This window comes from Drosophila teissieri, chromosome 3R (genome assembly GCF_016746235.2).
Source record: "Drosophila teissieri strain GT53w chromosome 3R, Prin_Dtei_1.1, whole genome shotgun sequence".
In the NCBI taxonomy this organism is placed as follows: Eukaryota; Metazoa; Arthropoda; class Insecta; order Diptera; family Drosophilidae; genus Drosophila; species Drosophila teissieri.
In genome coordinates this window covers 24,833,898-24,850,862 of record NC_053032.1, presented here as the reverse complement: position 1 = coordinate 24,850,862, position 16,965 = coordinate 24,833,898, and the positions used below count along the sequence as shown (strand labels likewise).

General features: G+C 40.9%; 1 protein-coding gene across 1 annotated transcript in view; it reads right to left on the bottom strand.

The window, feature by feature from the left end:
* Positions 1-16,965, bottom strand: part of LOC122622632 (ETS-like protein pointed) — a 58,628-nt gene that overhangs the window by 38,029 nt on the left and 3,634 nt on the right. Inside the window, exons 2-3 of the mRNA XM_043801220.1 lie at positions 14,380-14,728; positions 11,988-12,078 (exon numbers count right to left, since the gene is read on the bottom strand). Of these exons, the coding sequence (XP_043657155.1) occupies positions 11,988-12,078; positions 14,380-14,715 (427 nt within the window). The 5' untranslated portion in view covers positions 14,716-14,728. The remainder of the gene's footprint in view (positions 1-11,987; positions 12,079-14,379; positions 14,729-16,965) is intronic.

Here is a 16,965-nt window from a genome sequence, read left to right as displayed (position 1 = left end):
ATCATCACGTTGCTTCTGTAGCTTCTGTTGATGATGATGATGGTGACGGTGGCGTAGACATATACTCGTAAGAACGAATCAAGTTGAATGGGACTAGTGTCGAGGCTGTTGTCGCAAAAGCACTGCGAGAAAATACTAGTGCATACTACAAAAGGATAAGGTAAGACTGTAGATCTTATTGAGTAAGGATACAATTGATTAAACTGATTGTATGCAGAGATGTAAGTTCATGATGTACATCCTTGTGTGGGCTTTTTACCTTAGTATATGCTACCCTTATTACGCAAGTTCATGGCTTTTCTGGCAGTGCAGCTACTGTTCAATGGGAATGGGACAGCCTGGACAGTCCGGGTTGGATTCGTCGTTGGCTCCGCTGATTCGTTTGCTCGGCTGTTCGGTTGCTCGGTTGGTTTTTCGGTTAGTAAACCGGATGTTCCTAATCATTGCTAGTTTGCCTCAAATTAAATATGCTCCATGTGTGTGCGCGTGTATCTTTTGTTTGTGTGCCTGCCATGCAGATAGATTATAGTCCATATACACAAGTCCCGCGCACTCGGATACTCAGAGTCAGATACTCACTCGCTCGCTCGCCAAAGCGAAGCCTTCGCAAACGGCCTATCTTGAATCATGAATGAAAATTTGCTTTTGTTTTTCCTCTTTATCGGACAACAACTCAGCTCAACTCAGCTCAGTTCAGTTCAGTGACGCATCTCGGTACACAAATATCGTATATTATTCGAGAGTTGGCCCAACCAGAGATAACCGTGGCCAATTTCTCGCCTGTTGGCAAGGCCAAATTAGCCACTTCTCATGGCTGCGTATAAATAGGATATTCGCCTTTTCATTCATCTTTGATGGCTGATCGAAACAGGTCCGAGTCGAGCCAATTTAATTGATAGAGAAGAGTGACCGCAAGAGCGGCAGAAACGCATTCATAAATTCACTTTTATCAGCATCAATTAGCAATAATTATTCATTACGAAGCGCGACCAGAATGATAATGCAGCGTAGTAAAGATCGCTGGCCTGCATTGCCAGAGGGGGAAAATGTCCATGGAAATTTCACTGAAGCTCAATTGAATCCAGATGATGGACTCAAGTGACATGGAAATTAAACAAACTATAAAATACATACTGATTACTAAATGCAAACGATTGAAGATCTTCGACTCTTCTCAGAACGTAAGCTGGCGCTATAAAACTAAACCCGTTTCTAAATAATATCCCATTTCCCCGGCAATAATTTTAATAGCTTTCACACACTCCAGGGGCAGAGGAATAAACCTGAGTGAAACCTCAAACTCAAGACCCCGATCAAAAAAAGGAACTCACATAAGACACCATTATCTCAATCGCGTGGTGGCCTTAAGTATCCATTTGGTAACGGCTTTGAATAAATTAAGATGCCAAAAAAAAACGAAACGAAACGAAACGCATCGAAATGAATTAAATTGAAATGAAATGTATCAGAAGCTGTAAAAACATTTTGTCTCGACGTTTTCGGCATTTTGGTTTTCCTATTTCTATTTGAACAAATATATTTGGCCATTAATTGATAACTGAATTTCGAAAATGGCCCCGGAACGTGTGACGGAAGGCACTTTTAGCCATCCCGCTGCGTGGCAGATGATAAAATTCGAATTAAAAGCCCCAAAAGAGGCAAAATATTAATTGTTTTTTTTTTAAAAAGATACCAACGACTGGCGCCACGAGGAAGCCCACACGGCATTAACTTAATTGTTGGCCACCTAATTGGTTACTATAGATATCTGTTGGATGCTGGTGACTGGAGACTGGAGGCTGGGGTCATGGTGATAACTCTTTCCCTTCGATTGCAGCTCGAAATGAAGATGCAATTTGTTGCTGGTAATAAGCCCACGCTGGGTGCCATACAACTGGATTGACTTCCCGATCTGCAGCCTCCATCACCCCCCTCACTTGCCCCGGGTTTACTGGGTTTATCTTAGCACCTGGCCTGCCAACCCTAGGACCACAACGCTCATCGCGAGGATGCTCAAACTGGACCCTAGACTGGCCCGGCTGCTGCGGCATTTGCATAAAATGCAGTGAGCAAAAATGCTACCAATACTAAGAATGAAAGTTAAATAAGACTTCATAAGATAGAATAGATCCTGATTCTTTATAAAATCAAGTCTAGAATAGGAATAGCTTGTGCTCAAAGGGAATTACTTCTTCTTTGACTATTAATTTCTAGATTTAGGCACCTCTCATGTTCTTAGTGCACCGGCTAGATCCAAAGCATTGATCATTAGACCATTTTTAATAGAGAGATACCAGAAAACGAGGGGGGGGTGGGGAAATGCCGGGAATCAGAGGGGGATTGGGGATAGACCCCAACCGAAAGCAGGACCCATAGAGTCGAGTCAACCAGTTTTGTGTTTTACTGCCGCCACAAAAGCGGTTTGGTCAGCTGTTCAAACTGCTACCAACCAGCCGCCTGCCCACTCCCCCAAATAGACACTCCACACCCCCCTCCCCCGAAACTCCTGACCCCCCCACCACCATCACCTCCCCTGGCTTGACTGTGAATCGGCAAAAGTTTCACCTGCTCGCAGTTGCAGCTTGCGTGCGATCGAGTCGAGTGTTTGTTGGCATTAGCCATGGCTAAAATAAGCGGACCAAGTACAGACTGATGATATTGCCCCTTCATGTTTGTTGCAGTTGTTGTTGCTGTTCCTGTTGTTGTTGCTGTTGTTGTTGCTGTTGCTTTTGCTGCAGCAGTTGCAGCCACACAATTTTCACACTCCTTCAGCCCGATGCTGCGGCTACCTAAACAACTGAACTGAACCCAACGCAATTAAAATATATAACTAAATGGATTTCAACAGCCAACGGTAAAAATTAAAGAAAATTAGATATATTGGGGGGAAAGGAAGGGGGGGCAGGGGGTGTGTGGGGCACAAAGAAAGGTGCATTGACAAACAAATTTATGTGGAGAGCCACAAATCTTGCGGGTTTCAAATAAACAAAACTAAATGCTTAACCCTCGAATAAATTAACTTCCGATCTTAGGCACACCATATACAAAGTCAAGTACAGTGCGTGCCATGACTGTGTGGCTGCTATGCTCAAGTGATCGAGGCACAGTACTAAATCAAGCTAGATGAACATCAAAGAGCTTAAGAGATGGAGGGTAAAAAGGCTACCCTTTTATCCATTTCTTTTCACATCATATGTAAATTATACTTAAGAGAACTAATTATTGATTAGGCCTTAACAAACTAAGTAACCATCCCGCACTGTACGTACTTATATAAATATATTCCCGCTTGTATATACAAATTCGAGTGCCAGTCACCGATTCTCGACTCTCGATTCTCGCACAAATTCCGAATTCAGATCCGATTCAGTGCGAAGCGATTCGAGGCGATTCAAATCGAATCGATTGTGGGTGTTATGGTCAGCATCAGGCGGCGAGGATTTCGAATGCAGGCGAGCAACGAAAACACTCAATAAAATGCGTTGATAAATTGCGCCGGGCATCAAAGGTAACCCACTGTGCGAATGGCGCTACAACCGCTCCATTCCCGCTTCCCGAAAATTTCTCAGCCACTCGGCCACTTGCAGCAATCTTCTATGGAAATTTATCGATTGTTTTTGTTTAGAGAATTTTCGGTTCGAATAGACACAAAAGCGCCAGTGCCGCCGACACTGTTCGTAGATATGTACGTTGATTTTTGGGGGGTGCTAAAGAGTTGAGGATCTACATAGATGTTAGTTATGGACCGCCATTTGAACAGACTTTGATTAGCTGCGTGATCTGTGCACAAATCAGAAAAACCTCCTTCTTCGAAAGTTATGGGATGATATCCGAAATAAAGCTGTACATTTTGGGCAGTTACATAAATTTATCTGGCAAATAATTCAAGATGAAACATACATTTATAGTAGAAACAATTAAAGTACTTGGTTCGAAATTGCTCTATTAAAACTTTTCAATAGATCGGCTTATAACGAAAAACGGTTCCAATTGATGGACTTTGCCACTTCATTCTCTATCACAAAACCCAGTTAATAGGATAGGATCTGCCAATGGACTTAGTTAAAAGTTCCATTATTCGGGTTAAAAGTAGCGCAACGAAGCGGCTTTTAATTCAAATGACAATTGCAGAAAAGCCATTAAGACACAAAAAAATAAAAACCCATTAGACATTATGTGAGCCTCAAAGAAGAGTGAAAACTTTAATTTAAAATGCTGAACAAATTATGACATGGCAGAAAATAGGGTCTTTATACCAAAGGGCAATGGGCCAATTCACATACGAGTGTATGAATATGGCCCATTGTTTTAGGCAGCCCGCTACATTTTGGGCCAATTGAAGCGTTAAATTATCAATTGGCCAAAGGGGTAGCAGCAGCGTTAAATTGGCCAAGAGAATGAATAAAAAATAAATGAAAAAGTGATAGCTACAAGAGCCCAGGTGGACACGCTTGAATTGATGATCATCGCTCGAATTCGATCGCATTCGATCGCCGGATCGATAGAACCAAAAACGCACTACTCCTGGAAAAGTTTCTTCCAACTGGGGCCAGGGGCAGGCAACTGGAAAATTGTGCAGACACAATCATTATGACAAGGCAGGTGTTCCCAATCGACAGCGCCCCCCCTCATCCGACCCTCTTTGCTGCTGCTGCTGCCAAAAAGATATTTATATGGATCGAGATCCTGTATGATTCAATTTTTCATCGATTGCATTATCAATTGGTCGAGAGCTCGAGTGCGCGGCTGTTCGCTCGATCGTTCGGTTGGCTGGTTGGTAAATCATAAAATGCAATTGAAGCTGTCCCAAGAACGGGTTTCCATTGCCGCAATTTGTTGCCCCAACATCCCCACACATCTAATCTGGATGCGAGTGCATCTGCATCTGTGTGAGTTAGTTTGTTTGTTGGTTGGCACGAGTATTTGTGCGTGGACAGGTTGCCTTTTGTTGCATTAATTGATTCATATTTGTTAGTCGCGTCTTGCAGCATTTCCTAATGGGTTTTCGGTTTCCTTTTCGCCACTGATATATGTATTTTTGCTCCATATTTGGCATTTATGATTAATTGAGTTGCTCCCAAAATGGGCAAAAGTGGATTTCAAAAATTCGCTTTTTATTCATTTGGCTAAATTATCAAATAATTAGTTTATGGCACGCGCTCAAGTTTCTGTTTTTAAACGATTTACTTTAAAGGCAATGCAGAAACTTGTGTAGTTTTTCTGTTGTAGGAGGCAATCATTAAATGAAATGCGTATTTCAGATCCAAGGCTACATAAAGTCTGTCATTGCCAATTGGTTTTTTATTAATATCTTTGATATATTATTCATTTGAAAATGTTTTTTTTTTTAATTTACTTCAAATTATATAAAAGCGTAAACATATATAATTTATTTAAGACATATGTAATTAAGTTCCCCTCGTGGTATGCAATAGTTTTTGTGTATTCAATTTCGTATCCGCGCTGCAAAGTAGGCAATAAGTTAACACACTCTTAGTTTGCTACTTGCCGACAGGAGTCGCCACTGAGTTATGTAGAAATCATGTATATAAAAAAAAAGAGAAAATTAAACTAGAAATATAACGAATTATTTAAACCTAATTAAAATATAACAGCTTTAAAAATAATACACGTCAAAGTCAATAATTTAAGGCACAATCCCCTTAAATTTTTTATATTTAACAACCCTAAATTTAAATTCGAAAATAAGTACACTACACATACCGAATTTGATAAGGAACTTGAATTCTATTTATACCAATAGTTTTACGGCATCAGCAATTATTGAATAGAAAGCTGATAACAAAAGAATTTCTTTCTAACGAAAAGCTAAATCTAAATGGTCGGTCTACCAAATACCCTTACCTTGCTTCTTTTGTAATGTTAATTTGGTGCAAGCAATTTGTGTAAGTTCACATTCCCCTATCATCTTGTTCACTTTGTAACTGGCAATGGAGAAGTGGTCCTTGTGTCTTTTCAGTTCCCGACACTTCAAGGTGTAGGCTAAGTGCATTATAATATTAGATTGTTTGCCTCCCCCCATATTCCCCATATTACCGCCCAAAAAAACCCCACCTCCATCGATAACGAGCAGTTCTTATCGGCCAGCCACAAATATTTGTTCTTCGTCCACCTCATTGGTTACTTCTTGGGCTCCAAGTTGTTTGGGGCGATGGAAAGTGAGTTTCGCGTTTGGTAGAGTTCAAATTGGTGAAGGTCGCACGCGTGCGAGGGTTGCCCGATAAGTTCTTCACCCTGACTATGACTATTGTGCTGGGTCAGTTGTTTATGGCTTAATTAACTCGGCTGCTGCTGCTTTCTTATGATTTCGCCCTTTCTTTGCGGCATTACAACATTTCGGAGCGTGCTGATTAGCCATGAACTGGGCTTTATGGCGGCTCGGAAAATCCCAAGAAACAACAACTGCAACTATTACAATAAATGCTGCTAATTTGTCCATGGGATGCACTCAATTTAGACACATCCGTTCTACACAGTCAGAAAAAAACGCATATATGTATTGTACATGTGCATGTAATAAAAAAACGAGAGAAACGCGCTTTTGTTTTGATAACATTGTTTTCGGTGTGAATGAATGGGAATGAAAATAGAAACGTTGAGGGAACGTGATTAGATAAAGTCTCTATGTCTTTTGTAAGCTATTTACATATTTGCATATCTACACGGAGAGAAATTAGGTTCAAAAGTCTTGCTCAATGCTTGAATACTTAATTTACAACTTGAATTGTTTAATTGCTTTGCATTACAGTACAAATGAATGGCACAACTTAATTTATCATTTTGCATTCATAAATCAGCAATAAACTCGAGAACAAATTATCCAAGCATTAGCTGCATAAAATTGAAAAAATATGAAAATATCATTGGGGCTAAAACGAATGCCATAATGCATCGAATTATACCGCCATAAAGGCCTCAATTCAAATGAATCAAAAAAGTTCTCGCGCGATTAATTCCAGGCGAAACAACAACAAAACTCAACGTCGGGCTATCAAAATTTATGAATGAATAAAGCAAAATCAGGCGAAAACCCGACTAAAGGCAAGACAGAGGAAAATACAAAAAAATAACAAAAAAAAAAAGTATTAATAAAAAGGCAAGTGAAATAAGCAAACAAAACGAAAATCACAAATAGTAAGTGAGTACAAAGTGGCGTGCATATGAAATATAAAACAGGCGATATATTCCACTACAAACGCACAAATCCACACATAGCACACACACACGTACGTATGTACGTACATATGTGTGTATGTGTTTACCTCTGAATATGAATGAATGAAAAATTGTAGAAGCAGCACAACCGCAACAGCAACAACAATAAGTTGTTAACGCAGCAGTTCCACGAACCAAAAAAAAAGACGAAAACCCCAAAAAAAAAAAAACACCAACGACAACCACAGAAGACGGGGGGAAAAGAAGATCTGTGAACAAGAAATTTGAAAGGTAACAAAAAACTGAAATTAAAACAAAAAACTTAAAATCAGAAACACGAGCAAGTGTGTGTTGGCAACTCGTTTTCCAGTTTTTCATTTTTCCATATGCAGCAGCTGCCCACAAATTGTGCGTCGAGTGGAGGCGAAGGGGAGTGGTGATGAGCGGGGGGCTGGTGGTCTGGAAGGGGGTGGTGCCCGGAATGGAGGGGGGGGGGGGGGGGGTGTGTGGGGTAGGGAGGGGAGTTCAAATTATGAATAAATAAGAAGTTGGTCCAAGAGCAAACAGCTAAAAATCAAAGCAAATACACAAAAACAATGAAAACAAAACTGGGATGGCGAAGAACTTTGTGCAGTAGAAGTTCAGATACCCTAGCCGTATTAAACCGTATAAAGCCGTATAAACCGTATTATTATATACCAAAGTCTTAAAAATATCAATTTGCTGAATTAAAGAACTATTTTTTTTTAAATACAAAATATTCATGATTTTCAGAATCTTATAAATAGTAAAGTAACAAAATCCTATTGGGACCATAATACCCTACACTGCAGGGTATGGAAAGGCAACGACGACTGCACTTGGATTTCGAGCCAAAGTCGACGCGCCCACGGGCAGCGACAGAAGAAGTAGAGAAGCTGGAGCAGCGATAAAAGAGGAGCCCCAAAGACAAAGCCGGAGAGCAAGAAGAAGAGCAAGAAGCCGGTTTGCAGGAACAAGCCTAGAAGAAGAGGAAGAAGGAAGAGCAGCATCGAAGGAGGGGGACGAAGCAGTGCAGGCACACGCAAAAAAGGAAGGAAACAAACATCAAGCCCCAATGACAGAGGAAGCAACCACAGCAACAACAACAAACGGCCGTGGAAGAAAGGGAGACAAGCGCAACAAGATCCACTCGTCGCTGCCTCTTATTCCCCACTTCCCACTCCCCATCCCAGTTCCATTTCCATTCCCCCATTCATCAACTGCATTTTAATTCTTTTTTGGTTGTCTTTGCGTTTTGTTGTTTTTTTTTCTCTTCGTTTTATTATTCGAGAACCAACTAGTTTTGTTGTTTTTGCTGCCTGGCGAGTATGAATGAAAACGAACGTGTTTCTTGGAGAGCGAGAGCCCCCAAAAAGAGAGCGGGAGAGCGCTGGGGAGCAGCGACGCCGATAGCGACGTCGGCAGCGCGGGGATGAATGAAATGAGCAGCAAAATGAATGAAAGTTGTGGGGCTCGCGCAGTCAACGTCGCTGCCAGCGTCGACGCCAGGCTCTCTTCCGATCTCCACTCTCCCACTCTCCTGGCGGAGAGAATTTGCATTTTTTTTTATATTTTTTATACAAATCATAGCGCACATATTTAATAAGCGAAAATATAATTTGCTTTATTTATTGTTTCGTTTCATTTGGTTCGTTTCGTTTTGTTTCTTGTTATTTTCCAAGTTTATGATTAATGAGAGATGATTACGGCGTGGGAGTGTGCGTGCGTGAGTGTACTTTTGCATCTGTGTGCGCGTATAATTAAAATAAGGGCAGCCTTTTGCATACACTAGCAAAAAATAAGGACGTATTTTTGAAAATCTCTAAGATTTAGGCTTTATTTACTCATGAGATTTAATGGCATTTGCAATACATTTTCAAGGTACATTATAGATTTTTATCCATCATTGAATTTTCCTACAAATTCTTTCTTCATTTAATTTCACACATTTTCCTGCATTTTGAATACTTTTGGATTTCAGGGCGACCCTTATGCTAAGTGTATCTTTCGTTCGCATAATGTAAACTAAATTTACGTGCCTGGCTCCCGATCTTTTCTCTGCTTCTTCTGCCCCGCGATGTTCCCCCTTTTTTTATGTGCCATCCCCATTTTCCATTCAGCATCTGCGCAGTTGTCGCCGTTTTTGCATGTTTTTTCCCCCGTTTTTTCCGCCTTTCTGTTTCTGTTTTAGTTTTTGTGATTTTATATTTATTTTTTTGTTTCTGTTGCCATTTTATGGCCGCGATCTTCTAGCGACGAGCGAAAAGTTCAGGCTGCCAGTTGTGTTCGCTAAGGGATTCGCCTGGGTCCCACAAACAAATGTATGTATGTACGTATATACATACATACATATGTCTAAATACATGCACAGATATGTAGCGTTGTATGTGCTACCATATAGGCGCAATGGGGTGGACCTTCCCAGAAACTACAACTTAATTAATTGCCAAAACTAATTACCAAATATGTGACCCCTGCTTATCCATGTAGTACCACACTGCGTATGAGCAATGCTGTTTTTTAGACTTTTCCCAGGCACTGCGAGCTGCTTATTAAGTCATATATTCATTTGAATATATTTACAATTTAAATGTATACCATTGCCACCACTGCGTATGAGTGATATTTGAGAAGACCATCGTGCACACTTACAATCCCCATTCTTACAGCCAACTGAGGTCCACCCTTCGCACACCACACATTTGTATATTTAGTTGGGCACTGACTTTAGTCTTGGGTTTGCGTTGACATTGAAATTGTTTGCGCTTTGTTGATCTCAACGCAGCGATAAGACATAAATACATAAATACTTTTTACGTTTTCGGGTTCCTTTTCTTTCGGTTACTGCCTCGATTTTTGGGCCACGGCAAAAAACCAAAAAAGAAAAAAAACACCAAACAGATTTGTATTATTTGTTTTTATAAACATTGAATAGCTTTCAAATCGCTTTAGTCCCACCGATTTGGACATATGGCAGTGCAGTGAGATATTTTGTAAAATCTCAGACGGCTTAACTTTGCGGTAAAAATGGATTTAAAAGATATACTGTTCATTAAAGTATTATATTTCATGTCTTGACAATTATTTTGTATTCTTTTAATTCACAGAGAATCTTCATCAAATGAATGCAGTGCTCTTCTGAGAGATATTAAATTTGGGTTTGGGTTGCGACATCGTGCTCCAACTGGCATTATCGTCATACCCCAAAAGCTAAGTACTATCCAAAAAAAAAAAAAAAAAACCGAGAAATTCCCATTATTAACACATACTCGGTACATTGTTCTCGCTTCGCAAACAACAGGGCAAAAGATGCATAACAAATTACCATAAAACGTTGTCCGATACATGAAATCTTTTTCTGCCCCGCGACTGTGTGTGAAATAATAGATAAAATATACTAGACACAAGCCATACGAAAAGCAACAATAACAACAACAGCAACAAGAACAACAACAGCAGCAGCAACGACAACGATATTTTGTCACATTACGTATACGAAGAGTTGGCAGAGTGAGTGAGTGAGTGAATGACTGACGTATTGCCTGATTGACAGCGGCAGCAGCAGCAGCAGCAACAGCAGGGGCAGCGGAGGGAGGGAAAAGGTAGCGCTGCACATTTTGAGATATATTTATTTTGAGAGTATTTCAAATGCAAATGTATTCCGCGCGCAGAGATCTCTGTGCGTTTTCCATTTGTGGGAGCATTTAAAGGAGCAAATGAGTGAATGAATGGCTGAATGAATAAGTGAGGGAGTGACTGACTGAATGAATATGTGTCCGCAAGTTAACTTGGCACTTCGCCGAGGGGCATTTGGGTGGGGAGTGGGGATGAGTGGGGAATGGGGATAGGTGGGGAGTGGGGATTGGGAGTTCAGGAACGGGGGGCTGGGCCCACCGGAAACAAACGACGTGACTTTTCACTGAAATATTAAACCAACTATGCGAATGCTTGGGAATTATGTTTGTTTCAACGACTACATTATAATAATAATCACAGACGATCCCCCACACACACACACACAATGGCTATATCTTCCTCTGGCATTATTCCCTTTTATTCAAGTTCTTTTATTTTTTATTTTTGTAGCAGTAACACGCTTTTGTCGGCTTATCTTATCGCCAAATTATTTGGCCCGTTCGCTCTCAGTGTGTTTTTGCCATTTTATCGCGCGGTTCAAAAGGCAAAAATAATAATAATAAAGTCGCAAAAGCAACTGAGCCATGTATTGATCGGTTGCGACGACTGCCACATATCCTTCTGCATTAATTCATTCTGTATTTAATTTTATAAACTTATGAAATATTTGTTCACCTCATTGATTTCTTTTCAGCCGGTAAGGTAAATAAACTAAATGAATAGTCGTGCAATTTAATGAGCTAAGGGAAAACAATTCATAATTCTCAATAATTCCGTTTCTATGGAATATCTGCCCTCATATGTATATAAACAAAGCTAATCTATCTGACTAATATACATAAGATATACAAACACCACGTATGTGAGTCGAGATAGGACCATTACGCTCCGCAACTATATAATTGTTGAACATTTGCTCATCAACAACATTTTGCTCTTCAATTATTCCCATTTCTTGGAAATCTGTTATCAAAAAGCTCGCCAGACCTCGAAATGCCATTCAACAAACAAAATATGAAGTGAAAGAGCAGAAAAAAAAGAGTCATAAAGCCCATATGAAACCGATATAGCAAATAGGGTTAGCACTTGGCCGATGTAAACAATCCGTATATAATATGATATATTGGCACAGTTACGATGGGGTTTTCACTCACCTAATGACGCCTCTTGATCTGAAATATCCGACAAACTGCACAGATCCTTGCATCCATGGATCGGCTCCTCCTTGATGAATATATTTTTCGACTGCAAAGAACAGGAAATTGTTTTATTAGTGTAGGTTTTTAGCTTTCAATTCAAGACTGATTCATTTACTGACTAATTTGTATTTCAATGGTTGTCGTCATAATTCTATAAACTTATTTTTTACACATAAATCATTTTGATGTCATATTAGAGTTCCTTCAACGATTGGCATTCCATATGCATTACTTTTCAATGTATAAACCATTACACTGCTTACTCATGGTACATACCATGCTTTTCTTAGCTAAAAGCAATCCATTTTAATTTCTCTTAAACTGCAGATCCTTTGCTTTGATTGACATTGGTGCTTAATTAGTAGGCAATAAATTAGCACGATCTTTGTTTGTTTGTTTCCCTGGCCAACACCAATTCCCCCGATGCCATTTGCTTCTTTTTTTAATCTTCGCCCCCAAGAGGTACTCTCCACCTGCCACCCCCATTATGCCCAACCCCCCAGCTGCAGCACAATGAGCAAACAGTCAACACAAGAGGCATCCATGATTGTGTGTTGTACATATTTATAAACAAGCCACTTTTACCCAATTACAAATCGAGTGTGTGTGTGTGCAATGTAAAACTGAGGCTCTACTCGACTCGACTCGGCGGCGGTGGGCATTATAATCAGAGATACAATAGCGCAGAGTCGTGGCATAGATTGCCCCGGCAATTGAAAGTGGCAGGCTGCGGCGGACTGCCCCAATGTTGTGCCATGGGTCCAACCGATCGTGTTGAACGCGTTCTAATAAATTGAATTGTACGTTTGACTTGCTCAAAACCGAGGGGACTGCGTCTGCGTCTGCGGGTCCGCCATTAATGATAATGGAGGTCACAGTAGTCAAACGGAATGCTCCGTAAATATAGTATCGTAATCAATTGCCGAGCGAATCCCAGCTGAATTCACATACTCACTCACTCACACTCACACCAATTGGAACCCAATTTTTGGAGCTCTACGATCCACAAGTCTTCAGTTACGTTACTGCACTTTGGACGAGTGATGGAAACCCAAGACTTGGCTCCTTCTAAAGGCCAGACACTCCAGATCGGATTACCTGACTGCATTTTCCAAGCGACTGCGCATGCGCATGTCCTTTTCTGTCTTTTTTTTTTTTTTGGGGCTTTGGCAGGGCAGCGGGGAAAGGATCAGCTGGGGGTCAGGCTGTTGGCCCCGAAAGACCGGATGAAAGTGGTCAACGGCTCGGCGGGCCAACGGATATGCTTACCGCAGGCGATGTGTCAAATGCCTTCACTCGTTACCCGTCAGCGGTCGTCAATTTCTTGGGGGGCACAAAGAGTCCAGGGAGTGGGAAAGTAAGGGAATGACTGGTTTGCATAGCCGAAGAATTAGTTACTCTGGGATTTTAGGGAGTGGAAAAAAGTAAAGGAATGACTGGTTTGCATAGCCAAAGATGTCATAAAAAGGAAGGGTATCAGAAAGGGTAAGCTTATTATTAAGTACAAGCTGCCTGAAGGAGAGGGAAGCCCTACGATCTTGGATGCCATTGTTGCCTGTTTCACTTTCTTTGGACGGTTTCGCATTGAGGTTCCTACTTTTCAAGGCGTTTGTTACCAAGCAGTTCCCAATTTCTGCCTTTTGTCTATGCAGATGCGTCATGAGCCAAGTGGCACGCTTATCGCTTTTATGGCGAATAAACAAAAGATGGCCTACACAAAAGATGCCCATGGAATGCACACGAATTGGCTACACCCTCACTTTGGGTATCACCCGTTGGATGATTAGTGATCAGTGACAGATTATTCCATCAAATATACAATATACTTAATGGCAAAGTCGCCGCCGAAAAGCAGGGTGTTGCGAATAAAAACGCAACAAAGCATAATACATAATAATTGCGTTTTTGTTTGGTCTACCAAATTTAGAATGCGATCTACGTGATCTGCATTCGCGATGGGGAATCACTCTGTCATTGGGACTCCCACTGCAGTGGCTGTCAAACTGGCATAGAAACGAAGCCGATGGACAGCCTATCGATCACTTGATCAGCAAATTCGCTTATTGGTAGTTATTGGTAGTTATATATAGAAATTATAGATTTATGCAGCCATCGATCAACGACGTGCAGTCACTGCTACCTAGTTTTGAATAAGCCAACTGCCGAGCAGTTAGGCGGCTACTAGTCATCATTAAGTTGGCCTAGATTAAGTATTTTAAATATAATTAGATATCTAATATTACAGCAATCATGAACTAAGACACTTTACTCCCACTTGTTGGTTGGTTGGTGAAATTTGCTCAGTTAACAATGTAATTTAATACGATTGTGAAATGCCCCAACTCACCTCAACTAGGCTGGACAGAAAGGTGACTTTGCGGTTCTTCTTGAGCCTCATGGTGCTAACTTGGCCCGAATGGCTGCCGCTGTTGCCAATGCCGTTCAGTTGGCTAAGGATCGACTGAGGACTGCCGAGCGAATTGTGATGACTGCTGACCGGCGACTTGAACAGGTGTCCGTTGATGGCGTTCAGATGGATGAACTCGTGGGTCGCCTTGCCCAGGAAATGGGAGGCCGTGGAGGCGACCGCCGACGTTGAACCAATGGTCGCTGATGTGGGCAGAGCGGGTGGCAGCATAAATTTCGTGGCAGACAGATCTGTTTTACAAATCGCCAATTCCATATTGCGCAGGCATCTGCAGAAGAGCAAAAAAAATCGAATTAATAAAACAAACAATTAGCTGGCTGGCCAATAAACATATCGCTGCAATTATTACGGCGTCTGGGCGTGAGGTGTTTTAATTATCGCTCAATTATTGGCTTGTTTTCCCCCCACCCTCACCGCCCCGCCCCCCGTGCGCTTTATTAGACCTCGTTGGCACCTCCCACTCTGGCGTTCGCACCTCTTTCTTGGCTCAATCCACCAGCTCTATTGACTGTAGAAATTATGACAGTTTTTTTTTTTTTTGTTTTTCTTAACAACAACCCAACGAAGCGGGGCAACATCAAAAGTGTCCGCCACCTTTAAGATAGACCACAACAAAAGGAGCCGACGGGGCAGAGTTTGCATATGAGCACGCTTTTATTTTGTTTACACAGCATCCATCATATTGGGGCGAATAGGATGGGATTGGATGGGATTGGATGGGATAGGATGTACCAGGTCCACACACAGCACACAGCACACAGCCAATTCAAAGGGTTTCAATTTTCTAAATATATTTCTAATGGGTTTCGTTTCGTTCCGTTTCGTTCTCTTTGGAGTTCTCAAATATTTGCCCTAGCCAAGCAGCGGTTGATGATCACCGAGCTATGGATGTGATGTGAGTTTCAAAGAAAAAAACACGAAAAGTTACTTTGAAGTGTCGCCACAAAGAGTTTGGGCAGGAAGATCACACGGATTGCTTCAGGTTCTTTCCCTGAATCTTTCCCATTTGGTGGCTTTGGTTCCCATGTGCCCATGTCTTTATGGCATTGTATCGCTTGCACTAGATTCGGTCATTCCCTAAACTACAAGCTGTATTAAAAGTAATTGCATACAAATCCGAAGTGAATAACAATAAATCTTAGAAAATGTTATCACCGGAAGTGGGCTAGATAAGCCCCAGAGAAAAGAGGAGCAGTTTCAGAAATCTCCAATGCCTCTCATGAGGGCTTTCCACAATTGCCCAGCCAGAAGCCACTATAAATAACGCGGTATTGCGATAATGTTCAGAAATTACGCATTAAATATATTATATTTACATTGAATGTACTCTCAATGATAAAAGCTGTTTAGTGATAAATGGAGACAGAAAGTCTAACCTAATCTAATGGCATATACTAAACTGAAGATGAAACTAAGTTTCTGAAGTAGAGATGGATCAGTTACAGAAAAACGGTCACATCCATCAAAATGTTACAGGTTTGTATATTAAATAAAAGGTTTTTAATTTTTTAAAGAATCTTGTAATCTTTACATATGATAGCACTACGACTTATATCGCATAAGATTGAGTTGCTCTTTGATACTTCTTGATAAGCAAATGTTATTCTTGGCTACGGTAAACGCCCCCAAGTCACCAAGTCACCATATATGCATACATACATATAGTATCTCAAGCTACATCTGAGGAGTATCTTTGAGCACTGGCTGCCTAATTAGATACGTTATGCAAATGTGTAGATACTGTCGTCGCATCGGTGACGCTTCCACCCAAGTCCGTCTCTTTCGCTCTCGTTCTTTGGCACTCGGCGAATGTGTGGCCAACAGTTATCTATCCGCCTTATCAGCCATGTACGAACACATATGTATGTATGTAAATCGGCGGTATATATATATTCATATATACATATGTATGGGTTGAAGCAATTCAAGCTGATCTAACTGAACCAAAATAACGCGTGGAAAAGGGGGAAAACCGAATATACGAGTATACTTAACTTTTAGCAGCTCTAAGGCGATTTTCAGAACGATATTGTGGTTATAAATTGCTCTACTTGGCTCATTGCCCTTATAAAGCGCTTTGAGTAATGAAATGTATAATAAAATGCTTTTGATTAAATTAAAGGAATACCCCTTTGCCTAGGGCAATATCGTCATGAGAAAGCGTTGCATAAATTTCAACAGCTCGAGCTGTTGCGAAATCAATTTCGATTTGATTTGCTGATTTTGTCCGTGGTCGTTGCCGATCAACTGAAACACCCAGCTGGGCAGTTATGTATTCACGTTCACAAGAACCAGATATAAACACATATAAATCAATATATATATACTGCCTATATACATATATATAAGTGTTTGAGTGTGCGGATCAAGTGAGTGCACTAAAAACGAATTTAAGTTAATCAACAGTTAAATGGATAACAAAATCAGCGACTGCAGTTCACAAAAAGTTGATTTATTTCTCTCCTAGTTTCTTTTGGCCGCCCCAGTGCAATCAATTGGATGTAG